The 27,655-nt window shown below is 59.1% G+C and overlaps 1 protein-coding gene across 1 annotated transcript; it reads right to left on the bottom strand.

Moving 5' to 3' along the window:
* Window positions 1-19,560: 19,560 nt before the first annotated feature.
* On the bottom strand, window positions 19,561-24,848 carry MRGPRG (MAS related GPR family member G). The gene has a single exon (XM_036875960.2). The coding sequence runs from the start codon at window positions 23,495-23,497 to the stop codon at window positions 22,643-22,645; it is 855 nt and encodes a 284-aa protein (XP_036731855.2). The 5' UTR covers window positions 23,498-24,848; the 3' UTR covers window positions 19,561-22,642.
* Between the last annotated feature and the right edge of the window lie 2,807 nt (window positions 24,849-27,655).

Genomic DNA, 27,655 nt, shown 5'->3' with positions numbered 1-27,655 from the left:
GAGAAGTGGGCCGAAGCCGACATCCTCCCAAGCCTGTGGCCTTAGGGATGGGGAGAGCAGGTGTCTCGGTCTGTCCGGGCTACCACAACAAAGTGCCACAGACCAGGGACTCACAGACAACAGAAGTTTGTTCCCGCAGCCCTGGAGCCTGGAAGTCTGAGACCAGAGTGCCGGCGTGGCTGGGTCTGGGCGATGCTCCCACCCTGGGTTGCAGAGAGCGGCCTGTTCATCGTGTCCTCACATGGCAGAAAGAAGGCGATAGCCCTCCGGGGCCTCTTTTATAATGCACTGATCCCATTAATTAGGGCTCTACCTCCTGATGACCTGACCACCTTTCAAAGGCCCCACCTCCTAACACCATCATGTTGGGGGTTCATATCTCCCATGTGAATTTGGGGGGATACACACATTCAGCCCGAGGCAGTGAAGTCAGCAGGGGCAAGGGTTTTAGCTGGCTCTGCCCCTAGCTAGATGCCTTTGACCTCCTGGTCCCTCAGTTTCCCCCTTTTGCCCTTAGATGATAATGCACTCCCACATCACATCTTGTAGGAGTACCGAGACTCCGGTGAGGTAGTGGATAGGGAACACACTTTCCTGTTTGAACCAACTTATCTTCTGCAATGTGGTGAGACAATACTTGTGACCTTTGAGGTCAGACGTGAGCTCCTTGAGGTCAGAGTCCACCTGCCCTCAGGCAGGTCTCCTGGTGCTTTGATCAGGGTAGGTGCTTCAGAGGTGAACAAGACTGTGAGCTCTCACGCACGTAGAACGTGACGATCCTCGACAAACTATTAGCCAATCAAACCCAGCAATGTATCAACAGGATGATATATCATGACCAAGTGGGGTTTATCACAGGAATGCAAGGCTGGTTCCACATTTGCTAATCCATCAGTGTAATTTGCCATAGTGACAGACCAGATAAGAAAAGCCATCTCAGTGGATGCAGGAAAAGTAGTTGACACAATCCAATGTGCATTCATGATAACAACAACTCTTGGAAAGTTAGTATTAAAGGGCATCTATGAAAAACCCGCAGCTACCATCATACTTAATCTACTTCAAAACTAGATGTTTCCTTCCTCAGATTGGGAACAAGGCAAAAATGTGTCACTCTCTTCACTCCTTTTCAACGACTTTCTGATCCCAGCCAGTTCAAGAAGATAATAAAAGGAAATGAAAGGTATACAGCCTGGGGAGGAAGAAATAATTTTTTTTTTTTTCAAAAGACACATTCATGTGTAGAAAATGTCAAAGAACAGATAAAAAAGCTACTAGCAAGTGACTTGAAAAAGGTATGAAGTTACCAGGTCGACATACAAAGATGAACTGTATTTCTATGATTAGCAATGAACACTTGGAAATAAAATAAATAAAAACCCAGGACTATTATGCTATTAAAATAACACCAAAATACATAACATACTCAAATTTAATATAAAAAATATGCAAAAAGCCTGTTTGCTGAAAATATAAAACACCAATGAAATAAATAAGACCAAAATAAGTGGAGAAACACACCATTTGAATCGGCTCATAATGGGAGCATTCAATATTGTTAAGATGTTAATTTGCCCCAAGCTGATTAATAGGTTCAGTGCAATCTCAATCAAAATCCCAGCAGGATTTCTTTGGTATAGAAATTGATAAGCTGATTCTAAAATTTATATGGGAAGACAAAGTAACTAGAACAGAAAAAGCAATTTTGAAAAAGAATAAAATCAGAAGATTCATACTACTTGATTTCCAGATTTACATTAAAGTTTCAGAACTCAGGATTGTGTGGCACTGGCAGGAGAACAGACACAGTGACCAATGGGACAGAACAGAGTACGGAGACAGACCCACACCTTTGTGGCCAATTATTTTTGACACAGATGCAAGGGCAAATCTTTTCCACAAACGGTGTTGGAACAATTGGGTGTCTACGTGCAAAAACAAACCTACACACATATAAATAAACATCTAAGTCTTGACCATACCTTGTACCCGAAACAAAAATGAACTCAAAGTGGATCATAGACCTCAATGGAAAATGTAAAAACTATAAAACTTCTAGAAAAAACAGGAGAAAAATCTTTCTGACTTTGGGTTAGGCAAAGGTGTCCTGGATATAATACAGAAAGCATAATCCATTGCAGAAAAAAAATGATAAATTGGACTTCATCAAAATTAAACACTTCTCTTTCAAAGACACTGTTAAAAGAATAAAAAGGTAAGCTGCAGATTGGGAGAACATGTTTGCAAAACACATGTCTGATATAGGACTGGTGTCCAGAATATATAAAGAATTCTCAAAACTCAATAATAAGAAATGAAACAACTGTGTAAGAAATGGGCAAAAGATCTGAGCAATCATTTGACCAAAGAAGATACGGCTGTGGCAAATAAGCCCATGGATAGACCCCCGACATCACTGGTCATTAGGGTGTGGCAGGGGAAACCACAGTGACGTACCCACTGGGATGGCCAATGACCACCAGTGCAGGCACCACAACCCCAAGTAAATACCAGAGCTGGTGCAGCCACAGAACCCTCTCTTATGGCTGGAGGCAGGGATGCAAAATGGTTCAGCCAGTGAGTTGAAAACTGTGCATTAATCAAAGGAACAAACTACAGACACACTGGACAACGTGGGAGAATCTCAAATGCTTGGTAGAAGGAGCCAGACACAAACTATGTGAGTTATAGGATGTTTGGGAAAAAGCTAAAGTGGAGGGGTAGGAAAGAGGGGCCAGGGTTGGTGGCAGACAACAAGGAGACCCCAGGAGATCCTGGGGGTGTTAGAACTGTGCCTTATTTCAACTTGGAGGTGGTACATAACTGTATACATGAGTCAAACTCATACCAAACCCCGAAGGAGTGACCTATACAGAATATAATTACACCTCAAAAAGCATATCAGTGGAACAATGCAAAAGACATATAAGCGGTGAGCAACAGCTTGAAAGTAAGTAAATGCATCTGGGTGGGCCTGCAGGGACAAGAGGCAAAGCCCCAGAGACACCCGATGTGGGCACAGTGACCCCTGCCTTCCCACACACGGGTCCTGTTGCCAGGGCTGGGCTGGGGCACCTGAGCCGCTGAAGGTTTAGCTCCCAGACGTTGGGTAGGGCCCATAGACAGTGGTCATTAGCCAGAGCCGGGGGCAGCCCCACTGGGCTGCTGAGGACAAGGCGCCTGTTGGTGCCACAGGCTGAGAGGGACTGTCCCAGGGACCCTGGAGGGCAAGGCAGGGCAGGGGCTGGCCAGGCATGGATGCTGGACGTCCGCTGAGTCTCTGCAAATCGTACCTGGAAGCTGGAGAGAGAGCCTGGCTGGAAATGGCCGCAGCCTCGCCCTGGGCTGGGAGGGGCAGTGCCCGTCTCAGTCTCCGCAGGCCTGAGGGCCCCCGGGCTGGCCCGCCCAGAGGAGTCTGGCAGGTGTTGGGGCAGTTCCTCAGGTGCAGCTCCTGGCTGGGGCTGTGGTGTTGTTCCCAGGCGCCGGCGTGTGCGTGTGCAGCCCAGGCCCCGCCAGCAGGCTCCACCCAGTCCTTGTTCTCCTGAGCAGCTGGGGGCCGGCGTGCCCTGGGCCCGGCCGGCGGAGCCAGGTTCTGCAGCTCACACCCTGTACTGCTGCCCAAAGAGGATGGGGCATGTGCTGGACCAGGGGACCATAGGAGGCTCAGCATCAGAGGTGCAGGGGACAGCCACTGGAGGAAAAGGGGGTCCTCACTCAGTCACTTGCTGAGGGCAGAAGGACACGGGGGGTCCGTGGAGGACGGCTTTTACCAGGGAGAGCAGTGCCTGGGACTCCTGCCCTGGCTGCACACAGGGCTGGGCTGGGGCCCACGTTCCAGTCTGCCTTGATCTGCTAGGGGCGGGAGGTGGACTCCAGAGAGGCCCTGCCTGGGTGCCCGGGCCACGCCCTCGCCCTCCTTCCCGCTTCCTAATGGACACCAGTGTTCCTCCAGGCCCACACCCTCTGGCCCACAGAACTGTAACTCTGCCTTGTAACAACTGACCCTAATTGCCTTGATTTCTATTTGAGGCCCTATTTGGTGAAAAGAATCTCAGCCCATTCAGATTTGGGATTTTTACATTTTCACTTTGGGCCTCTTGCAGCTTAAAAAATGTCTAGGACTGCACCGCTTAACTGACCTTTCTGAAATGAAGGAGCTCCGATAAGCTATGCAGCCCAGCGTGGGAGCCACTGGCCACACAGGGCTGCCAGGCACTTGGAATGCAGCTTAGTGGAAAGGAGGAACTGAGTTTGAATGCATTTAGGTGTCAGTTTAAAGAGCCCGGTGTGGCTGGGGGCTGCTGCAGTGGACAGCACAGGTCTAGACTCTGAAAAGTGGTTTGTCAGCTTTTCTACAGGGAGCTCTCTCCCTCAGATACTGCACCTGGCTAGTAGGTGGATAGGGTCCAGGCCAAAAGCAAATTGCCCATTAAGATGTCAAAGAAATCTACAGATTCAAAGCAATCCTTAGTGAAATCCTAATGACTTTTTTGCAGAAATAGAAAAATCTGTTCAAAAACTCATGCTTCCTGACTCCAGCACTTACCGCAGAGCTACAGAGGTCAAGACGTGGTCCTGCCGTAAAGACAGACATAGCGGCCAGTGGAATAGAACAGAGGGCCCAGAAGGAGACCCTCGAATAGACGTGGTCCGATGGTCTCCAGCAGGGGCACTGGGACCATTCAGTGGGGGAAAGGATGTCCTTTAAACAACTGGTGTTGAGGCAACTGGAGATCCACAGGCGAAAGAGTGAAGTTGGACCTTAACTCACACCATATACGAAATTATCTCAAAACGGGTCAAAGACTCACAACTGCAAAACGTCTACAAGAAAACATAAGGACAAAGCTTCATGACATGGAATGGGTCGAGGATTTCTTGGATATGACACCAAAGGCAGCCAGAATACATAGGACTTCACGAAAATCCAAAACTTTTGGCATCAGAAGACAATCTCAACAGAGTGAAAAGGCAACCCACAGAGGGAGTAAGTTTTTGAAAACCCTGTATCTGACAAGGGATATATATCCAGAATATATAAAGAATTCCTACAACTCAACAAAAATAAACCCAATTCAAAAATGAACAAAGGGTTTGAACAGACATTTCTCCAAAGAAAATCTATCAATGGACAACAAACACGTGGAAAGATGCTCCGTGCCACTAGTCATCAGGGAAATACGAATCAAGACCACGGTGAGCTTCCAAGTCACAGCCCTCTTGGAGAAACAGTAGTGTGCTGTTCAAGGAGAAAGAATAAAGCAACCGAAGGCACATTGTTTAGCCTGGTGTGTGCCGGGCGTCCTCCCCACACAGGGACATGCTGCTCCAGGCTGCACTGCATCTACCTGTGAGCCCACTCCTCTTCCAGCTCCTGCCTTGCCTCCTCCTGGAAGCCCTCCTGGATGCCTCCTTGGAGCTGAGTGCATGTGGGCATGAGCCCAGGGGGCGGCCCCTGTCTGTCTGGGTCTGTCTGTCAGGGTCTGGAAAGAACCAGGTGCTTAGCTGGGCTCAGTGTTCAGCAGGTGGGTCAGAGGGGACTCCAGTGTACTTGGTCCCTAGGATTTTTCACCCTGCTGCTCCCTGTGGGCGGGTTGGCACGAGCACCCATGCACAGGGATCATGCAGGTGGGACTCCTGGCGAGCTTTGGCTGTGTGGCATCCCTCCCAGACACTGCCTCCCCCGGGTCTGCCCTCCTCTCCCAGGGTCCAGGCTCAGGTCTGTAGCTCGGCACTCAGGGGGGGTCTCTGGACCTTGAGCAAGGCGGCAACAGGAGGTAGGAGGCGGCAGGGTGGCAGCTGGCATGGGGACTGGCCTGACTTTGGCTCCCTCCAACCTATATCCGCCTGTTTTCCAAGCTGGGTCACCAGCCTCCTGGGCTCGAGGAGCCCCACCTCCTTCCACAAAGCCCCTCTCCTTCACGCCTCAGCCTCTTCTAGCACCCCAGACCCCCAGGTGTGGAGGGGGCAAGGGGGAGGGTCTCCTTTCTGCCCCCAGGGACTCCAGTTTAATCAGTGGGGCAGGTGGGGGCCAGGCCCCGGGAGTTGCCCATGCACCCCAGGTGACGCTAACGCAGCCAGCAAGGACTTGCAAGGATGAACTGGGTACCTCGGGGCAGCCACTGAATCTGTGCATGGCAGGCAGACCACACACGCCTCAGCTCGTGGAGGCTCACTAGCTGGGGCAGCCCAGCAGGCCCAGGGAACGGGGTCTGGGGCTCAGGTTCTGGAGTGAGGCTTCGCCACCTCTCATGGATGGAGGAATAGAAGAATCGGGCAGAGGGGTCATGGCTCGGCTGGAGTCACCTGCTGTCCTCTCAGAAGGGGACAGCCAGTGGGTGCGGGTACACAACCCCAACACGCACGGGTGCGCGCACACGTACACACGCCGCTATCTTATAAATAGGTCACTATGAGCACAGCCCTGTGCGTGGTGATCCCCCCACGCTGGGGGCCGCTGGGATTTCAGCCTCAGGCTGGGGGAGGGCATTCAAGGCAGGAGTAAGGAGACCCACCAGGGCTCTGTCACCCCAGAAAGTCTCTAGACTTTGCCTTGACAGTTTGCAGCCTGGAGCTCCATGGGGAACCTGGATGTGACTCGAACCCTTTGAGGGTGTGTTTGAGAGCTGGTTTTTGGGGTGAAGTGTGGTCTGCTGTCTGCCCTCCGCAAAGTGAGGGGGAGACCACCTGCCTGAGGGACTCACCCTGGGGCACAGCTGGCAGGAATCCCGGGAAGCCAGTGGACGCGGGGGCTTGGCAGGGGCACAGCTGCAGTGACTGGGAGGGGAGCACCCCCAGGCCGGCAGCCAGCTGCTCCCCATCCTGTGCGGGCCCCCATTTGCTCTTTCTGGCATTTCTGGCTCTTTTGGGCAGATGTTTAGGGACCCCTGGTGAGACCCTTCCTGACAAACAGGAGGCTGAGGGAAGGGGCTGGGGAAGGCCCCCCCACAGGGCAGGCACCTCCACCCTCTTCCGGTGCAAGGCCTCTGGGTCTAGACAGGTCCCGGCGGGGCTGTGTGTCTGGGAGGCCCTGGCTTCTCCGCAGCACCTTCCCTCCCCACCCCGACCCCTGGGTCTCCTCCGTCTCTGCGCTGACACAGGGCCAGGCCCCCCCTGAGACAGGAGCTTGAGGCGGGCCCAGGGCCCAGCCCCACGGCCCTGCCAGGTCCTTCCCGGCACCACGGGGGGCAGGGCTGAGGGCGGAGCGCCTCCCCCTGCAGGGCCAGCTGGGCTTTGCTGCCTTGGGGCTCTGTGGCAGGGTGCACCCCCTCACCCAGAGAGTGCCCTGGCATCCAGGATGAGGCTCTCCGCTGAAGCTTACTGGCCGAGGCTCTGCCTCCCCGCCTGCTGGGGCACCCAGCACCTCTTCCTGCTAATTCATCCTACGGCTGGGAGCAATTGCTAGCAGCTCGTCTCGAGTCTCTCATTAAGAAGCTTTGCTTTTTTACCAGGAAACAAAACCTTAATCATTTTGATCCCAAAGAGGTGCATGATGATCATCTCCCTCCAAGGATAGCTGTTGGGGTGGGAGGTGATGATTCATCAGAGATCTCCCTGAAACTTCAGGCTAGTTGTCAACTCAGGAGGCTGTTCACCTTCCTGAGCCTCGCCTCCCCCATCTGACGCAAGAGCTTTTAACAGCAGCTCTGGTCAAGGTCTTCGGGAGGACTGAACCACGGGAGAATGCCCGGCGGTGGCAGGGGCCTGCGCCTGGCATGCGGGAGGTGCTCCCTGATGCTCCCAGAATCCCAGTGGCTGGGACGGGTGAGCACCAGCAACGGCCCAGGCCCCTCACGGCGCTTCTCACTGCTCCCTGACTCGCGGGGCTGTGCCGCTCCCTGTGCGGGCGGCCACCTTGTGGACATGGCGGCCTCTGGCTCCAGCCAGCTCAGCCCGGGACCAGCTCTGTCCCGCCACTCCTCCCGCACCCCCCTCTTTGCCGCAGCATTAACCAGGAGATGCTGCAAAACCCTCTGCCGCCCATTCCGGAAGCCCTTACCCCACGGCGACGCCTGCTGGGAAGAAAGGAAGTTGCTCTGGTGGGGATGTGGGAGGAAGACCAACTCACAGGTGCCTCAGGGCAAGAACAAGCCAGGTGGCATCTGCCGGGCTGGGCAGGGTCACCACCTCCCGCTGTGACTAGCAGGAGTCTCCCTGTGGGTGTGGGGGCTGGACTGGCGGCGGGCAGATCCAGGGGCAGGGAACTCCTGCTGGCTCAGCTCACCTGTGGGGAGCAGCAGGCCGGGGATGTAGCCGGGGGCACCTGGGCCAGGGGCTCCCTCCCAGCGCCCGGGAGGGACCAGCCCTGCGCACAGCTGGATCTCGAACTTCCGCCTCTGAGAGTAACCGTCTGTAGTTTGAGCTCCCTGAGGGGCGCTTGGTTGCAGCTGTCCCAGGAGCCTGACGCCCACGCGCCATGCAGGCGGAAGGTCGCAGCACCCCAGGGTTCTGATGGAGGCTTCAGGTGGGCCTGTCAGTGAGTGGTAGGCAGAAGGCAGGTATCTGAACGGGGGGCACTGGAGTAACTCTGGGTTCTGATCCCCCGGCCTGGGGTTGGCCAAACCGAAGGGGGCCTTTCTCCATCTTGGACATCCGCCTCAGGTGCCAGAGGGGAAGGGGCTGGCAGGAGCTCACCAGCCCGAGAGCTGGCCTGCCATGGGGCTGCAGCCCTCCCCACCTCCTCCAGGGGGCCTCCTGGCAGCTTCAGGCAGCAGGGCCCTGGAGCCCTTGGACCCCCCTGCCCTGCTCACACCTGTTTGGTGTGGGTGTAGCTGGTCCGCCTGGCCACACCCTGCCAGGACCGGGCTTCCGAGGAGCACAGGAATGCTCTCTGACAGAGATGCCCTTTGTGCCCTGTGGCCTCTGGGCAGGACAGGGAGGAATGCACATGGGGAGGAGGCCTTGCTGGCTGGGGGCGGCAAGCCCAGGCAGGAGGCTGAGAGCTGCCGTGTGCTGTCCCGGAGGGTGGGGGTCATGGGAGCTCGGCCCCCGGCTGACCCGCACAGGCCTGGCCCCGCCCCTTCAGCTGGCTCTCCTCTGCCCTGGAGGGGCCCTGGGGGCGCAGTCTGCCTGGCAGGTGGACTGGGGGGTGGTCAGCCCCAGTGTGATCACCAGGCTCCCCTGGGCCAGGAGCCAGGGTGCACCTGGGGCCCCTCAGTGAGCAAAGTAGAGAGAGGCCCACTCCCAGGGGCCGTCTGGGAGGACGGATGGGGATGTGCAGCAAAGGCGTCAGACCCAAGGCGGCAGCCCAGGACCCTCCCTCAGCAGCCGCTCCCCACTTGCTTCAGGGGCTCCCCCTCTCCGTGGGTCGCTCTCCTGCTCAGCTCTGCCGACACCTCCCATGGGTCTCATTGGCCCCTGGTCCAGGCAGCCACACGTTGGGTCTGGAGGTGGGTGGCAGCAGGAAGGCCCCGTGGGCCGGGCGATGCCCTCCTGGCAAGGCCTGGCCTCCTCCCCGCTCTCCAGGCCCCCTCACCACTGCGATGCGGGCCCCAGGTTTCGCTCCGGGCCATGGAGCAGGTGCCCCACTGCTTGGGACTCAACACGCCCTCCCTGGTGGGTTGATTTCCTACAGCTGGACCACCCGGGCTGGTGACTGCAGCTCTGCCACTTTCTAGCTGTTTGACCTTGAATGTTATTGAAACTCTGGGGTTGGCAGAATTCCAGGGTGACCCGGTGACCCCACCCACCCACGTGTAACATCCTCCCCTTGAGTATGGGTGGCACTATGAATACCAGACATGTCGCTCCCTTGACGATCACGTAACATGGCAACAGGCATCTTGGCAGATGGAACTGAGGCCCTTGATCAGTTGACCTGGGGTTCATCAAAGGGAAATTAGTGGGGTGGGTCTGACTGCTGGGTCGAGAGGTCGGAGGTGGATGAGGGTGGAGATACCCAGAAGGCTTCTCCCCAGGAGGAAGACTCTCCAGGGCTGGCTACGTTGGTGGCGATTTGTCACGCAGCACTAGCTGACTGATACACCTGGTAGAATGACTAATATGACTGCCCCGTGCCTCAGTTTTCCCAGCTGTAAAAGGGGGGTCGCTGCAGTCCTTACAGGTTGTTTCAAGGATCAGAGGAGCGAGAGCAGGCAAGACCCTGGGACAGCACTCTCAGGAAGCGGGGGGTCGTCACAGCCCTGACTCAGCCCCGTGCACCCCGGCCCCAAGCACAGTCCACCACTCCACTGACCACGGCTTGGAGTCTCTCTCCCCCGAGCTTGAGGCTGGGGCTGCCCAGCTCTTCGCTGTATCTCCTGGGCCCCAAAAAGGTTTAGCCCAGAGCCGGTGCCTGTAAATGTCTGGTGGAAGTCTTCCTGGCTGGACAGCTGAGCTACTGGTCAGGGAGGAGGTGTGGGTCCCATGCGGGGTCTTGCATGCCCCCTCCAAGGAAGCGTGGAGGGAGGCTGATGAGTGCCGATCTCTAGGACGGCGCCCTGTGAGGCGGGGGCTCCTTCCCCTCCCGGGGGCCCTGACAGGCCTGGACACGGAGCCGGGAGACGCAGGGGCTCCCAAGGTGAGCAGGGTCTGGAGGACAGGCACGCATGTCACGGATGGATTCCGGGCCCGCCGAGGACTGCCACCTGGACAAGGCTGGCTCCTGACTCAGCCAGCTGGCGGAGACGGGAAATTCAAGCCCGGAAGGGCCCCAGGACACATCGTGGGTCACCCTGGCACCCGACACCGGGCAGTCTCCTCTGGCCAGCAGGGTCTGGGGACTCCTCGGTCCTTCCCCAGCCTCACCCAAGGGAGTGTGAGGAGGGGGGGGGGAGCCTCGAATACGGAGCCCCAGTCTGTTGGGGTGTGGAGAGAGGCAGGAGGCAGCGAGGGCCTGGTTGGAGGCCTGGGGGAGGAGGGCCCACGGGGAGTCCTCGGGAAGGGGCAGGAGCCTGGCCAGAAGGCCTGGTCTGGGGCTGCGCAGCCTCCGCTCCCCCTCCCACCCCCCAGCGAGCCCTGCGCCCCCTGCACACATCAGCCCAATGGCACCCCGTACCCCATAGTATCTGAGACATGGTCATCTCCTTCCCCCGGCCCCCACGCCCACCTGGCACCGTGGTTTCCCTTTAGAAGAGAGCGGTTAGCACAGCCTCCCCAGCGGGAGGCTTCCCCAGAGTCTGAGGCAGGTCGCGTGGCCCCAGGGCCTTCCCCACAGGGAGAGACCCAGCAGGTGGGGGCTGGGCGCTGGGAGGAGCGGCAGGGCCCCGGGAACCCCCTGCCTGCAGCCCGGGCTCAGCTCCCTCACCTCCAGGAGAGCGTGGGTACTGACGCTTTGATAGTTCGCTTGGCCCACCTTCACGTCCCCTGCCTTGGCTGAGGGGCTGGGACTCCAGCCTGGGGTGCAGCAGACAGCATCCCCTGGGAGGGCGCTGGCCCAGCCCACAGCTCCTTCAGGGCACAGGGATGCTGGGCAGAGCTGTGTCCCCTGGCCAGGGGGCTCAGGGAGCTCTGATGGGAAGGTCTGGCTGCTTCCGCTGCTAGCCTCCAATGCGGGGGGCTCTACCTGCTGGGGTGGGAGGCAGAGGCCTGAGGCTGACTGCTGCAGCGTGCAGTGGTTGCACTCTGTGGGGTCGGCTGCCGTGGGGGCAGAGCCCAGACAGAGGCCAGGCATCCACAGGGAGCCGTCTGTGCAGCGTTGGACTGGACGCTGCTGGGGCCCCCAGGCCCAGGGGATCTTTGCCACCTGGCCTGTGGGCACTGTGTCTTTCACCTACAAGACTTTCAAGAGCTACCTAACTGCCCAAGACTTATATTTGTCGGCTCTCAAAGATCAGTAGAAAATGCAGCATCAAATGAATGATTGTTGGATTAAGTATCTGGTAACAACATTCGACACGCATAAAGCATGGCACCCCCCCCACGAGGGCTCACTGACTTCACAGAGGTGGTGAGGTGTGGGGTTGTTATCACTACCTCCATACGGATGGGGAAAGTGAGGCAGAAGAAGAAGGCGGGTGCTTGCCCAGGGACATGCAGCTGGAAGTGCCCTGATTCGAACACAGGCCCCTTGCCCATAACCTTCGCCCCACCAAGCAAGGCCCACTGGGCCGATGAGCCCCAACTAACATGGCTCTTTGCTGGAGAGCTGAGAGCTCCACCCTCAGCCTCTCCCCGAGGGTCCCCCAAGGGTCCCGAGTGGGCCACCCGTGCCCTCACAGAGCCTGTCCCTGCCGAGTTCTGAAACAGTGAGCCCAGGGCTGACGGCCTGCGTCACATAGACCCCGAGGGGGGAATGCAGCCCAGGGGGTCCCTTCTGGCCTAGGCCACCGCGGGCCGAGCAACAGCGCCCGTACAGGTTACCCTGTCAACTGCGCAGTGTCCCGAGGGCTCCGATTCCCATTTTCATTGGAAGAGGCACAGCTCGGACAGGTGCGGAACTCCCCCTAAGGCGCAGAACTGGAAGGGCAGCCGGGATTCCCACCCACCCTGCGCCTTCCCACAGGGCTCCAGCACTGACTGGGACCCGGGGTGGGGGCGAGCCCTCCTTGCCAGGAGCATCAGTCCAAAGAGCTGTCACTGCACCCCTGCAATGCCAGGGACCCCAGACCTCAGGCCTGAGGGTCAGCTCCCTGCAAGATCTCAGGTCTGAGGCCACCTTCCCTCAAGGGCATCTGAGCCTGGCACTGGGTCCTGGAGGCCCAGCTCTTCATGAAGGCCCTGCCAGCCTTGGGGTCTGGGGAAGTGGGGCCCTGGGACCCTGCATTCTGCTCCAGGGTCCCTGTTGGCACCAAAAGGTCCGGCCAAGTTCTCCTTCAGTGTCCTGAGAACTTCTTGGTTTTGCCCCCAATTTTGTCAGTGCCATGTTAGATCAGAGATTTAGAAATATCCCTTTCAAGTCTGTTTTTTTATAAGGACATTGCTGGGGGCAAAAGAAGCCATAGTCAAAGGCACTGACGAGGGCGCCAGTGTATTCAGACCGGAGGACAGGTTAATGTCCGCTCAGAAGTGCTGAAGCTCATGTGCCCCTGGCCTCCCTGCCCCTCCCGCTGTCCCTGTCCCTGTCCCGGTCCCCGTGGTGGCGCCAGCCCCAGCAGCCTGGAGGGTGACGCGGGTGCAGCCACGTGGCTGCAATGCAGCACTGCGTCCACTGCCCTGGGACCTGCCGCCCACCCGCCTTCCTGCCTCCGAGACCAGAGTGCCAGCCCCCAGGGAACTCGCAAGAAGTCAGCAGAGGCCTGGTGCGCTCCTGCCGCCTGCCGCTCCCCGGCCCCCTCCCCACGCGGTCCGGGCCCCCAAGCCTGCTGCCCACAGCTCCCTGGCCCACCGCCACCAGCCCTCAGCGTGGCCCTTTCTCGCTGTTCCGGGCGGCCCTCACCACGCAGCAGGGCGCGAGGGCGCTGGCTGGCTCCCTCCTCTGGGCCGGGCCTGCGGTCTCTTCCTAGCTCTGCTCCTGGGTAGGGGGGGGTGCGAGGTGGGGGAGCCCTGTCGGCTGAGGCAACCACAGCCAGTGCCCGGGGCCCTGCGGCTCTGGAGCCGGCAGAAGTGCGAGGGGGTGTCCGGCCAGTGACTGGGGGTGGGGCCACGGGCAGGTGTTCGGGGGCTGTGCATGGAGGCCGGCCAGGGCCAGTGGCTCCCTGCAGGGGACGCCAGCCCCAGGGCTGCAGAGGAGACAGGCGTTCCAGCTGTGCTCACAACTGCCCCCACGTGCACCTCCCCGAGCCTGCAACTGCCTCTCTGTCCCAACCGCCAGTCAGGGCCAGCCATGCAGCCGCCTCCTGCGGCCTGGCACATCTGGTTGCAGGTGCCCCTGGGGGTGCCACCTAATCTAGGGTTTACGGGGGAAAGAGGCTCATCAGTAAACACCAGGAAGACCCTCCTGACTGGGCACCCCCATGCCTTCTCGTGAAAGACTATGGCACAGAGAGGGTGGGTACTCGCCAGGGTCACACAGCAAGTCAGGGGTCCGAGTATTTTAGTGTCAGTCTCCATCCACATGGGGACCCAGGACCACACCAGCCCAGCCCAGCCCAGTCCTGCCTAGCTCTGCTCCACCCACTGCCCCCCTGCCCAGCCCTGCTCATCTCAGCCAGCCCAGTTCTGTCCACCCAGCCCAGCTCTGCTCACCCCTCCCCTGCCCAGCCTGCTTGCCCATCGCTCATAAGTCTGTTTTCGGGAAGCTGAGTTCAGAGCATGGCCCCCACATGCTGCTGGCTCTGTGCCTGGGGAGGAGGGCAGTGGGCAGGCAGTCTTACCTGGAACGGCCAGCAGTTCCCTCTGGTCCTCGGAGGCGGGTCTCTGCCTCCAGGATGCCAGCCTTTCCTTAACTCTCAGCTCTGCCGCTGGCCAAGTGGCCCCATGGCTGCAGGATTCAGGGCTGCAGGGAATGGGCTCTGGGGTGCAGCCTGGGCACCGAGCTGCCACCACCCCTCTGCCCTGCTCAGTCTTGTAAACATGATCTTGGACATCTCCTTTGCCCAAACTAATCACGTCGAGGTAGATGCAGAAAACCCCTGGAGTCCACGGCCTGGGCTTTACCAGCACCTGCCAGGCAGGTCCCTCTGTCTCTCCATGCCTCAGTTTACCTGACCGCATGGGGATGCCAGGGGTGTTCTCCATAGGGAGGTGCAGCTGAGTTTGGGGCACATAGTCAGTGCTCAATAATCACACTGGGAAACATTCTTTCTCCCATTTGACCCTCCTGAGGATGCTTCCTGGCAGGGGTCACAGATGTGGACACGGAGTCCCTGTGAGGCTCAGTGGCTTGTCCCTGAGAGGTTGGCTCAGGAGACGGAGAGCCCCATCACACCCCAGAGGGGAGACGCAGCTGTGGCCAAAGGGGGATCCCGCGGGGTGCAGGGGGCGGAGAGTGAGTGTGCGTGCACGTGTGTGTGCCTGTGTGAGACCAGTGAAGAGGAGGCGGATCATGGAGCGATTTACAGACCGCTGGGGCCAAATCCGGGGAAGCTGGGCATCTGCCCAGTGGAGGAGGCTGCATGTGTGCAGGGGGCTGGGGGGCGGCTGAGGTGCGTGGAAATGGGCGTAGGGCAAGCTGTGAGCTGAGATGTGGAGCACGGAGGCGGTGTGGGCTTGGTCTCTGCCTCCCTCCTTCCTTCATCCTTGGCGGGCAGGTGGGGATTCCTTGATGATGAGGAAGATGGAAACTGGTGACGGTGGGAACGGGGAGAATGAAGACGGCGGCGGCGGGGATGGGGATGATGTGGGGAGGCACCTGGGGTGGTGGCGGCATCGCTGGGCTCTCCCGGAGCCTAGTGGGCTCCCCACTATCTCTCAGCATGTCAGCTGGGGCCATCTTCAACCCTAAGAACCTGCACTTCCCACTTCATGGTTTCTGGCCAGCCCTGGGAGCCAGTGTCCACTCTGCCGTTTCCCTAATTTGCCAAATCGTTTTATCCCCTCTTACCCTCACAGTGTGATGCTCAAGGTGGTTTCAGACTCCGTGGGGACGGTGGAGGCTCTATTTTGGAACAGGGAGTAACTTGTCCTCCAATCTGCTCCAGAGAGGCTGCCCTATGAGGGGCTGGCCTGCTCACTGTGCACAGATGCTGCACAGCCTCCTAACGACATGCTAATGAGGAGGAGGCCCTGCCAGGCCGGCCATGCTGACTGCCGGGGGACCTCGCCATCTGTCTGCTCTGGGCTTGCTAGTCTCTGGCAAGGCAGGGCCTGGCTCCCCGCAGAAAGCTACCAAATGTCCTTCCTCGGCGTCTCTGCAGCCAGCTGCCTTCATCCTGCAGGCCAGCTCTTCCAGGCCATTACCCCAGCCGCAGGCCACCTGCCGCCCCGGTGCTGGAGGGCCCACACGTTGTCTGCCTGGCAGGCTGGGTCATCTCTAACGAGCCTGAGCCGACGTGGCTCCTCTGGCCCTGCACAGCTGGGGCACGAAGGTCCTCATCAAATGCCCCAGGGCACGTGGCATCCCAAGGTGGTCCACATATGTGTCAGCGAGGCCCAGTTCTGTGGCTGCCGAGCTGTGTGACCTGAGGCAGGCCCTGCTTCCCTCAATGTCCCCCTCTGCGGAGTGCAGGGCTCCAGTCAGGGCCGGGTGAATCCTCACCTTGTAGGGGAATTCAGTGCCACACACATTTCATTGCATATGAAACATGAAGACAGGCCCACACATCCACAAGGAAATGAGCTCTCTCCTGTTTTCTTGAAACAGGGGTCTCCCCAGGTCTGTGTTTCCCAACTCCCCCCCACCAAAACAGGAGCAAAACGATCCAGTTTTCTCTTCAACCTAGGAAAGCCCAGTGCCTTGCAGGCAGGATTGTCGGAGGCTCGTGGTGAGAGCAGAGGAGGGGCCCCAGGGCAGCGGGAGGCAGGCCTGCACACAGCCAGCCCCTCTGTTGTGGCTCGGTGGCCACGCTGTGAGGTTTGCCAGCCCCTGACTCAAAGAAGCCAGAAAGCTGGATTTTGATGTGAAATTCCCCAGTCATTAAGTGCTGGCAGCTAATTTAAAAAGATGTAGTTCCTGCGAATGCCAGCAAAGCCGCCTAAAGGATGCCTGCCGAGGGCTGCCCGGGTGTCTGGTCAGCTCCGGGCTGCAGGGTCCCTGGTGCAAAGGTGCTGGGTGGTCTCAGTGTGAAGGCTCCTTGTCAGCAGCTGCAAACGGCCAGCTTGGGGGAGTGCGGTCTCTTCAAAGCCCCTGCCCTGGTGCCCCGGGCACCCACTGGGGGTGATCAAATGCAGACAGATGGGTCCCCAGGAAGCTCTGGCTGGCAAAGGTCAGCTGGCAGAAGGGATGCCAGGGCACTGCTCCAGGGCAGGGGGTGGGGTGGCCCGGGCCGAGGTCTTCCCTGGGCCTCAGAGCAGTTCTCCTCTGTCTCCCACGTCGGCACCACCCTGCAGACGCCCAGCTCCTGCCTCGTGTCGGGCCTGTATTGGAAGCAGTACCCAGACCTGAGTGAGACAGACTCGGCCCCCGAGGCCACAGGGGCAGGTGCTGGGGAGGCGATGACAGTCCCCCAGGCCCCTCCAGGTACCAGCTCACCAGCCTGCATCAGAGTCCCCGATTCACCTGTAAGTCAGAGGCCTGGGTCCCCCTTCGCATTCTGCTGACCGTAACTGCTACATGCAGAATTCATATGTTGAAGCCCCACCCCCCAAACTGATGGTATTTGGAGGCCATTAGGTCACAAGGGCAGAGCCCTCAGGATGGGATCGGCACCCTGTGTAGGAAGAGGGGTGGAGGGGGCTCTCCCTCTGCCCTGTGAGGACAGGGAGAAGGCGCTGTCTGCATGCCAGGAAGCGAGCCCTCACCAAAGCCAGCCACGCTGGCACTGTGACCTGAGACTTCCAGCGTCCAGGACTATGAGAATTAAATGTGTGCGTTTAAGCCGACCGGTCTGCGCACAGCCCTGTGAGGTTGGGGCGGGCCCCAAAGCCTTGGGGACATGTGTGTTCTGGAATTCGGAGTCACCATTATTCTTTCCAGTGAGAAAAAGGGTAAGATGAGCTCTGTTTCTAGAATGGTACCAGACTTATTCTCCTGCTAAACTCTGGGGGGAAAAGAAGCCACTGTTTGCAGACACGAAAGCAAATAAAAGCAAGGGTACAGACTGTATCAGTTCCCAGTTTTGCTCCTGTAACACATGACCACAAATCTGGTGGCTTAAAGCAACACAAATTTATTACCTGAGAATTCTGGAGGCCGGACCCTCGAGGGGTGAGCTCTACCCCGGAGAGGACCCCTTTCCCGGCCCTTTCCAGCTCCTACGGGCTCCCCACACTCCTGGGCTCGGTGCCCGTCCTCCTTCATCACGGCCATTGGGCGGTGCCTTCTGTCTCGGACTGCACACCATTGTCCCCGGCCTACTTGCCTTCTTTCTCGGGTCTTCCTGCCTCCCTTTTATAAGGACCCTTGTGATTATATTGGGACCTCCCAGGTAATCCAGGGTAATCTCCCCATCTCAAGATCCTTGATTTAATGACATCTGCAAAGTCCCTTTTGTCATATACGATAACATCCATAGATTGCATGGGTATTTTTTAGGGGGACATTTTTGGGCATCCCTCAAGCATGTGTTTATAGTCATGTCTTTCTGATGGGTGGATCCTTTTATCATCAAACGTCCTGTAGATCTCTAGTAACAATGGTTTCCTTGAAGTCTATTTTGTCTGGGATTAGTATAGCCACTCCAGCTCTCTTTTGGTTATTGTTTGCATGATATGTGATTTTACATTCAACCTGTTTGTGCCTCTGAACCTACAGTGTGTCACTTGTAGGCAGCATTTCGTTGTATCATTAACCAAAATCCATTTTGCTCATCTATGCGTTCATATGGAGTGTTTACATCACAGAGGGGGTAGACATGTTTTGGGGGGATTATTCAGACCACCACATGATCCCAGGAGACGCATTAATTGAGTGCTACCTCTATCTAGCTCTTTTCCTGTGGTGCACTGGAGAATGGAGCCCAAGTAGAAAGCAGTTAGCCTCAGGCGGCTGGAAGACAGAGGTGGGAACTGGAGGACACCAGAGGGCCTGGAAGTGAAAGGAGAAAATTCCAGAATGGAGGGACACACAGAGAGGAGAGTCCCAAATTTGTTTACAAATGCCCCTCAGATCCTGGGCAGTCCCTGAACTGGGCACGCTCAGGAAGAGATTGCAAGGAGCCGGGGAATGGCCGCCACGGGAGGCGACGTGGCGGGGCAGAGGTTTTTAGCCACTGCCAAGTGCTGGGGACCCAGAGTTTAGAGTCCAACTCTGGCCAAGTTAGACAAGCTTTGCAAATGAATACCTCTGACTTTCCGCGGCCATCCCAGAAGGGCCACACGTGAGGAGTATAGGCCACACACCAGGAGGGTGAAGACCCAGGGTGAACCCGGATGAACCTACCTCAAGAAATCCTACAGCCAAGTTGCCATAAGATCAAGGTGATCTATTAGTAACTTAATTGTCTGCCAAAACAACTTAACATTTTTTAGAGGAAGATACCATAATTCAGAGTATTTACAATGTATCATCCACAATAAAAATCACTACACATAAAAAGAAGCAGATAAATGTAACCCATAATCAAGAGAAAAAAGTAGGTGATATTAGCAGACTCATGGATGACCCAGATATTGAAGAATCAGATAAAGACTTTTAAAGAACGATTATAAATATGTTTAAGGATTTACAGGAAAACTTGGACAGAATGGGTGAACAGATAGGAAATGTCAACAAAGAAATGGAAACTATAAAAAATCAGATAGAAATTCAAGTAGTGAAAATCACAATAGCATATTTCAACAGATGGGCTTAACAGTTGAATGGACACAGTAGAGGAAAGGAACAATGGATGTGAAGACAGAAAAACAGAGATCATCTAGTCTGAAGCATAGAAAGATTTAATAATTATATCACCCAGTATCATCCTTGGGCATGGTGCCATATCAATGACCCAAAATGGGTGTAACTGGAGTCTCAGAAGGATAAGAGGGAGAGAATAGGACAGGAAAAAATATTTACAGAGAGAAATGGTGAAAAGCTGACAACTGTTGACAGAGATGGACCTATAGTCTGGGGAGGCTTAGTGAGTCCTAAGTGGAACAATAATAATAAAAAAACCCATCTAAACATTCATTGTTGAACTGCTAAAATGCAGAGGTAAAATTTTCAAATGCACCCAAAGGAAAAAAGATACACTACATTGAGGGAATCGAGGATAAAAATGAAATCTGACTTATTATCATCTGAAATGATGGGAGCCAAATAACATGTAATGACACCTTTCAAGTGCTGAAGTCAATTGATTTACAATGAAGGTGTCAATGTCTTTTCAGCAAATGTTTCTAGAATGACTGGATATCCATATGGGAAAAAGAGAACCAAACTGACCGGACCTTGACCACTGTTTCACACGAGCCACATTTAATTTGAGAGGAACCACAGGAAAGGCAGACCTGGGAGGGAGGCCACACGTGTGCCTTGTGTCCCTTGTCCCCCCAGGTCTGGTGCATGCTGTCCCAGGGCCCAGCTGCCAGCAGCCTCCTGTGGGGATCCCCATCTCTCTCTCCTTCTCAGCAGGTGCCTGTGTCCTAGACCTTCCTTACTTTCCCCACGGTGGCAGCCCTTCCCCCCAACCACCACCTTTGCGAGGCTCAGACAGGCACCCTCTCCTCCTGGAAGCCTCCCCTGCTTTCCAAGTAGGAATATGTGCCCCTCCCCCATGCTTCCCTAACACATAAACTGGGATGTCAAGGGCAAATGGGAACAGTGACGCTCCCTAAGTCTGCAAACCTCTGTGCACACCCGGACACCCTGTCTTCCAGCTGCGTCACTGTGTCTGTCCCTTCTCCAGACACCAAGCTCCTCGGGGCCAGAGGCCACACCGTGGTGCATCCACATCCCAAGCTCCCACCCAGTGCCCAGGATGGAGTTGGCTCTAACGATACTCGTTGGCTTAACAGGGAGAGTATGGTCAAGGGAGGGCGAGGGGCCTGGGGTGGCTGCACTCTGCACTGAGCAACCTGGGCCCTCCCAAATCTGACAGCCTGGCCAGGCTTCAGGTCGGGGGTCAGGACTCGGGCTGGTCCAGACGGTTCCAGGGCCCAGGAGCAGCCTGGTGTGATTCTGTGGTGTTGCACTCTGATTCGGCCATATCGCTGATTCGTTTGACCCCAGCATCAGTGCAGTCCCCATTCACCCATCCACCCATCTGTTCAGCAAGTGCTTGTCAAGCCCCTGCTCCCGGCCCCTCGGGTCCTCAGCAGCAGGGAGGCAGTGGTGGGAGAGCCACCAGGCCCCTTGCCCTCAAGGAGCTCCCCTTCTGGAGAGACATGGGCACAGACAGGCGAGCAGACAGGAATGTAAGAAATGAAGCCTGCGGAGGGGGCCCAGGCTGCTCCGGGCAGGTGGCCACCTTGGGTGCTCGGCCGAGGCAGCTCCACCAGAGGAGCTGACGCCACTGCGCACTGCCAGGGAGCTGCTGGCTCACAGGACAGACCACGCAAGGGCAGACCCTGATGGCTGGGCAGGACCTGCCAAGGGTGAGGACGCCCGCAGCCAGCGCGGTGGGCGAGCTGAGGACAGGGCTGCTGGGGACAGCTGGAGCTCTACCCGGAAACAGACACGGGAGAGGTGGCGCCGTTGGCCTTAAAGGTCAGGATGGGCGGGCAGAAACGGTCCACCCTCTTCTGCGGCCCGGCTGCCTTGCCTCAGTGTCCCCTGGGATCCAGATGGAGAATTTCCTCCACGCCTTATGCAGAAGGGTCTCTCGCTGCCAGGTGACCGAGAGACCAGCCTGGTGACAGCTCTGTCCCTTCAGCTGACCGCGTGCTTCTCTGGGACCTGGGACACTCGCCAGGTCTTTGGAGCTCAGGCTGGTGTACCACACCCCAGCAGCAGGCTGTGGGGCCAGAGGTCCCCACACTCCCCACCTGTCTAGACCGGGTACACCCGGCTGCCCTCTGCCCCCACCGGTACGCAGATGGCTGCCCCGCAGCAGCCATTTCCTGGGGCTGGGAGGATGGGGTGATGCTGGGGCACCCCACCTGGGTGACTGCTTCCCGCCCTGATCCCATTTCCAGGCCTCCCAAGAAGGAGACCACACCCCTCCTTGGGGTCTGGCCAGAAGGGACACAGGAATGGACAGTCCCTCCTGCCCCCCAAATCCAAGCCTCCTCCACCTACCAGGGCTCGGGGTCCTTCCCCCTCCCGAGCTGGCCTTTGGCCTGAGGGGCCCTTGCCTCCCTCTGTTGGAATCATCCGGTGTAAGGGGGGCTGGTGGGGCCAGAACCCCGGGAGGGCAGGAAGCCGTAAAGAAGGCGGTTGGGGTGGCGACAGGCGGGCTTTCCTTCTTCCTGCTTCTGGGTGCTCCAGAGCTCCCGTCATGACAGCACAAAACTTTTCTAGTAAAAAAAAAAAATCTCACCACTCTTAAAAGCGATTCTGTGATTGTAAAATGCTGTTGTCACGGGTTCCACACGGCACGTCTAGAATGTCTCCATTTTTGGTAAAACTTGGAATGTCTGTGAGTCTCCATTAAAAACATAAACAAGACCGGGGGGGGGAGGTGGGGACTTGGGCCCAGGTCTCCCTCCGGATCCACAGTTTTGGTAATTTGTCTTTTCAGCATTGTCTGCGGGGCTGGGACGTCTTGACAGTGACCGGGAGCTGGTGTTTTGATCATCAGAAACCACACAAGGGGACGTGTGCTCTGAAGGCTGAAGCATCTGGCTGGGGTTCCCGCCGTCCCCTCTCCGGCTTCCCTTTCTCCGCCCGCGGGACAAACCCCGGCTGGGCGGGGGGTGCAGGGACGGGGCGGGCGGCAGGGAGCCGCGGATTCCTGGGCGGAGGGGACGTTAGGGACGGGGTTGGGGGCGGGAGCGCCTTCCTGGCAGCAGGTGTCGGAGGGCGATGGGGCTGGAAGGGGCAGGGAGGGCGCGTGGCACCAGCCTCCCCCGGAACCCCCTTTGGCAGCCAGCTTTTGGGGGCATTAGGTGAGGAAGTGGCACCATCTGGTGGCCCGTGAGGAGACTGTTGGGAAGGCGGGGAGTGGGTGGTTACCCGGGCGGCCCCTTGGGCTCCTTCGGGGACCAATCAGCGGTGCGGCCTTAGCCCTGTTTGGGCCTTGGGGGACCACAGTGGTCACTCTGTCCTCAGCCCTTGGGTCCCCAGCGCGAGTGCGCCGCGGGTAGCGGGGATCACAGAGTCCTGGGCAGGGTCTGGCGAGGGGTGGGGTGCGGGCAGCCACCCCTACATGAGGCCCATGGGCAGGGACGCGGCCCCCAGCGCGGCCTCCTCCCCGAGGGCCCTCTGGAGAACCGCGCGCAGCGGCTCCCGCCTGCCGGGCTGCCGGCCCACCGTGAAGTAGATGAGCGGCCTGGAGCTGCTGTGGACGCAGGCCAGGAAGGCGGCCAGCGGGGGGAACACGGGCAGCAGGAGGTTCAGGAGGGGCCGCAGGCTCCAGTAGAGGACGAAGGGCAGGCCGCAGAAGAGCAGCAGCAGCACAGAGCCCAGGACGATGCCGTAGAACTTGGGGCGCTGGCGCTGGGAACAGCAGGCCACCCAGACGAACAGGACGAGTCCGGCCACGCAGGCCGCGCAGACCAGGGACAGCAGCCACACGACGCTGGCCGAGTGGTACCGCAGGCAGGTCAGGGGGCGCGCGCTACTGCGCAGCAGGCCGCAGGCGTTGCCGGTCAGCAGCACGGCCGGCGGGCTCAGGGCCCAGACCAGGCCGCAGACGACGCCCGCTGTGTGTCTGGGGCGGCAGCGCTGGCAGCCGGAGGGGAAGACTGCAGAGAGGCAGCGCTCGGCGCTGAAGGCCGCCAGCAGCCAGAGCCCCACGGAGAACCCGGTGAAGGCGACTGCGAAGTAGAGGGTGTCCTGGGCGCCCAGGGCGGCCTGCACGACGGAGAAGCCCACCTGGCAGGCGAGGAACAGGAAGTCCGCAGCGGCCAGGTGGAGGATGTACACGGAGAAGGGGCCCTTCTTGATGTGCAAGCCGAGGTGCCAGAGGACGAGCCCGTTGCCCACCAGGCCTCCGAGGCCGACGGCCAGGCTGAGGTAGAAAACGACGCTGTTGAAGGTTCTCCAGAGCCCGAACATGCTGGCTGGCTCCCGGGCGGGCAGGGAGGGCCCTGGTAAGAGGCGACAGAGCCCGGCAGTGCACGGGTCCCCCAGTGCAGCCAGACAGGCCCCCAGGCAGCGTGGGGGCCTCCCTTCCCGGGGATGGCCAGCCCTGCGTCTCACCGCCTCTCTGTAAGAGGGGCGTTGGGAAGATAGTGATGGTTGACAGGGCGGGGCTGGGCGCGCCCAGGCCCTGCCCTCCTCCAGGCTGGATGGGCAGACTGGTGGTGGCACGGGCACTGACTCACAGGCCCTGCACGGTGAGGTGTGAGGTGGCAGAGGCCAGCAGTGGGCTCACGTGGGCAGGGGCTTCCTCCCCCCACCATCAGGGGCCCCGCTGGGGGCCTCCTGCCCACAGGGCCTGGGCCACACTCCTGCTAAATCCCCCACCCTAGGGGGCCTGCTGGGTGGTGTGCAGTGGTGGCCCTGAGGACACTGTCCTGTGCTGGCGGGGGGGAGAAGGGAGGAGGGAAGATGTTTGGGGGCCACCCGGCAGCTGGGAGGGTGTGGGAAGGCGGGGGAGGCGCTGACCGTGCCTGCAGGCTCTGGCCCAAGCAGAGGCTAAGCCCTGGGGCCCTGGCACAGGAGGGTCCGCACGGCTCTGCTCTGCAGCCTCAAAGCAGGCATGGGGTCGCTGGGGACAGGTTGCAGGGCCGGGGCCTCTGCGGAGATGCTAACACAGGCGTGTGCAGCCAGCTGCTTCTGAGAAGAGCCTGGGGGTCCTGCTCCAGTCCAGGCCTGTGCCCTCCGAGGGGAGGGAGAAATGGGCACCGGGAGCCCGGCCCAGTTATGGAGGGTCTCAGAGCACCCCCACCCCACCCCCATCCCGACCCACACAGGTCTGGGGGATGCAGCCAGGGAGCCCTTTGGACCCCGGCTCTGGGTTAGGGGCTGTGGGGTGGGGGTGCCGTGGGGGGAGGAAAGACACAGAGAGAGAGATAGAGACAGAGAGAGATAAATATAGAGACAGAGCTAGGCAGAGAGGGAGAGAGGGGGAGAGAAAGAGAGATGGAGGGAGACAGGGAGAGACAGGGAGAGACAGATAGAGCTCCCCAGGCCGTACCGCGATTCCCTGTCACCACACCTTTGCTGGGCCATGCCCCTGCCAGGGACACCCTCAGCCCCACCCCACCCACCAGGCCCCATCGCCTCTGAGGCCCCACTGTGCCCTGTGCCTGGCGCCTTCTGCAGCAGCCCTGAGCCTCCCTGCCCAGCACCCTCCTCTGTGGCTGTCCTCGTGCCCAGGGCGGGGAAGGGGTCTGGCCTCTGTCCCCGGGATCCTTGCAGCCTCCTCACCTGCTGTCAACGTGTCTCCGGGATGGGCCGGGACAGCTGCACTCGCCACCCCAGCCCTAAATCCTCCTGTCCTCGGGGGCGAGGCTGGCTGGTGGGCGGCCAGTTCCCTGGAAATGGGAGGAGTGTGCTCCTGCTCTCAGGGGTGAGCTCGGCAGGGTGTCCTCAAGGGGGGGGGCTGGCCCTGCCCCTCCTCCTCAGCCCGCCCTGCACGCGGACCCCGCTGCCTGGCACTCAGAGAGGTCTGGGCAGCCTGGGCCCCTGGTCCGGGGGGCCATACCTTCTGGGCAGCTCCTGCTCCCAGCATCCTTCGTTTGTCACAGAGACAGGAGCACAGCCGGACCCTTTCTGGCTGTGAGGCTTTGTGAGAATGACCTGACCCCTCCATGCCTCAGTTTCCCCTCTGCTCAGATGGACAATTCATGGTCAGCCTGGCAGCTGGCTTGGGGCTGGATCCGTGGCAGGCCACCGGTGGGTGCTGCTCCGGGTGGTCTGCAGCTGGGTTCCTTTCCTAAGGGCCCACGCTTACCATCTGCCTGCTGGCCTCAGACTCTTTGGGGTTAAAATAGTTTCCCAAATTTTGTTCTGCAGAGCCCTGCACACTGAAATGTTCCCGACAAGGAATTTCCTTCCCTGTGGACTGTTCTACAGTCAGAATCATGTTGTAAAGATGCTGTTTGCCCACAGACACAGTGAGTCTCCTCCCGCCACCTGCAGTGTGCTAGCACCCCGGACCTGCCTCGGCATCTCTGGAGGCCCATCCTCTCCTCAAAGGTCCCTTTTCTGGAGCTGTGCCCGGCCCTGCTGCTTCAGACCACCCCAGGCTGCCCAGCCGCCGCCCCTTTGCTGTTCACTCCCCACTTGCCCGTCTCCTGGGCCAGCTTGCGCTTTCTCTCTTGGCTGACTGTCTGCCCGCCTCACCCGAGGGAATGTCGCCTCCTCTCTGCCCTCTGCTGCGAGCGGGGCCTCGTGTGTGCAGGGCCCTCGGCACAAGCTGGAGCAGGACGTCGGCAGTAATGACAGCAGCACACACCGGCGTGGGGGGCGTCACCCCCAAGGACATGTCCAGGACCGGCCCCTGGAACCTGTGAATGTGCTCTTATGGGAGTGGGGGAGAAGGATCTTCGCAGAGGTAAGGGAGGGTTTTGAGATGAGGTCATCCCGGATGCCCCAGGGGGACCCTAAGTCCAATGACAAGTGTCCCTATAAGAGAAAGGAGAGGGCAGACACACAGGGAGGGGCCATATGGTCACAGAGGCCAAGGCTAGGGGACACGGCCACACGCTCAGGACCCTGGAGAGGCAGAAGCTGCAGGAGGCAGGGAGGCCCCCTGGGAGCCAAGGGAGTGTGGCCTCCAGACTGAGAGAGTGGAAGTCTGTTGTGTCAAGCGGCGCCCCCCACCCAGTCTGTGTCGTCTGCTCCGGCCGCCCCAGGACACTGACACAGTCACGCAGGCGCTGTGTAATTGCTCCCTAGGAAGCATCTCATTTACTCCGCGGCTCTACCGCTGAGCTCGCCGTGTCCTTGCCGCTACTTGCAGTGGGGAAACTGAGGCAGAGCGCACGCCACAGCTTGTCCAGGGCCGCACAGACCCTTGGCAGTGGGGGACTCAAGCCGGGCCGCCCATCTCTCCGATCCTCTCCCGTCTCGCTCCCGGAGCTCAGCCAGGCTGGAGCACCTGGGGCTGCCCCGACCCTCGCAGCCTTGAGCTATCACCCGGACTGCCGAGGGCCACTAAGCCAGCAGGTCCTCTGGAGCTGGTCCCGCAGTGGGGTGCCCCGAGTCCCAGCCCTGGCCAGGCTCCCCGGGGGATGGGGCTGGCACCTCTTTGGCGTGCGCAACGGGTGACTTCAGTCTGCCCTGGGCCCAGCTGCGTCCGTGGCGCTTCTCTGCCCTCGTGAACGAGCGCGCAGGCGTGGGGACGGATTTGTCACATAGTGGGTGTGTCATAGGCATTCCGAGGAGCACATGCTGGGGAAGCTGAGGAAAAGGGACCGGGGTGTGGGCGGGTCCCCCAGTGAACCTGCTGGCCCCATGGGTTCCACCGCCACCGCCCCCCTGAGCCTCAGGACAAAATTGGCCCAACTCTGAGAGCTGGGGGGACACGAGGCAGCCCATGTCCCCCAGGACCAGGAGGGGAGTGGGGGTAGAGCTGGCAGTGGGGTGTCCCTGTGCCATGTGCAGGACGCTGCCCTGTCTGCAGAAGGGCTCGGTGCTGAGGGCACGTCTCCCTGGTGGCACTGGCACTGTCAGGACTGGCAGTGCCCGCATCGAGGGGCCGGTGTGTCTGAGTCCATGCAGTGTTGCTCAGGGGTCTCTGTAAGAGGGGGCAGGCTGCTGGGGGCCTTTGGGGAGGCACCGGCCTCCTCCTGCTCCCAAGCCCAGGGAGGACCCTGGGCTGGGAGTGCTGGCACGCCTGGAAGCCAGACCCCCTGGGCCGGCACTGAGCCCTGCTGACCCCACGGGGGCCCCGGCCTGGGGCTCCGTCTCCCCAAGCGTCCCTTTCCCACAGCTAAAGTGTGAAGTTTACACGGTGCCCTGCAGATTCCATGTCCAGTTCCCCAGTGCGTAGTAGGGACTTGGCAGATGCCAGCTTTTATTATGTTTATTTAGCTCCATTAGCTGTAAAAGGAGTTTTAAGGAATTAGGCCTTTTCTCTAAAAATACCCCTCCCTCAGAGCAACCAGCGCGGCCCACGACCGCACCTAGAGGGGGGTGGGGAGCAAGATGGGCCAGTGGAAGCCCCACGGCTGGCGGAGCTGCCACAACAAGTCCCCCCACAGGCCCCCAGCCCAGGCACTGGGGGGCGGGGGGCGGGAGTGTGTCTGGGGGGTGAAAGAGTCC

Source organism: Manis pentadactyla, chromosome 9 (assembly GCF_030020395.1).
Source record: "Manis pentadactyla isolate mManPen7 chromosome 9, mManPen7.hap1, whole genome shotgun sequence".
Taxonomy (NCBI): domain Eukaryota; kingdom Metazoa; phylum Chordata; class Mammalia; order Pholidota; family Manidae; genus Manis; species Manis pentadactyla.
This window is presented reverse-complemented; position numbering and strand designations above follow the sequence as displayed.

What these genes read in the sequence shown, in the direction of transcription:
- MRGPRG (XM_036875960.2), bottom strand. Translation starts at nt 23,497, where the DNA reads ATGTTCGGGCTCTGGAGAACCTTCAACAGCGTCGTTTTCTACCTCAGC.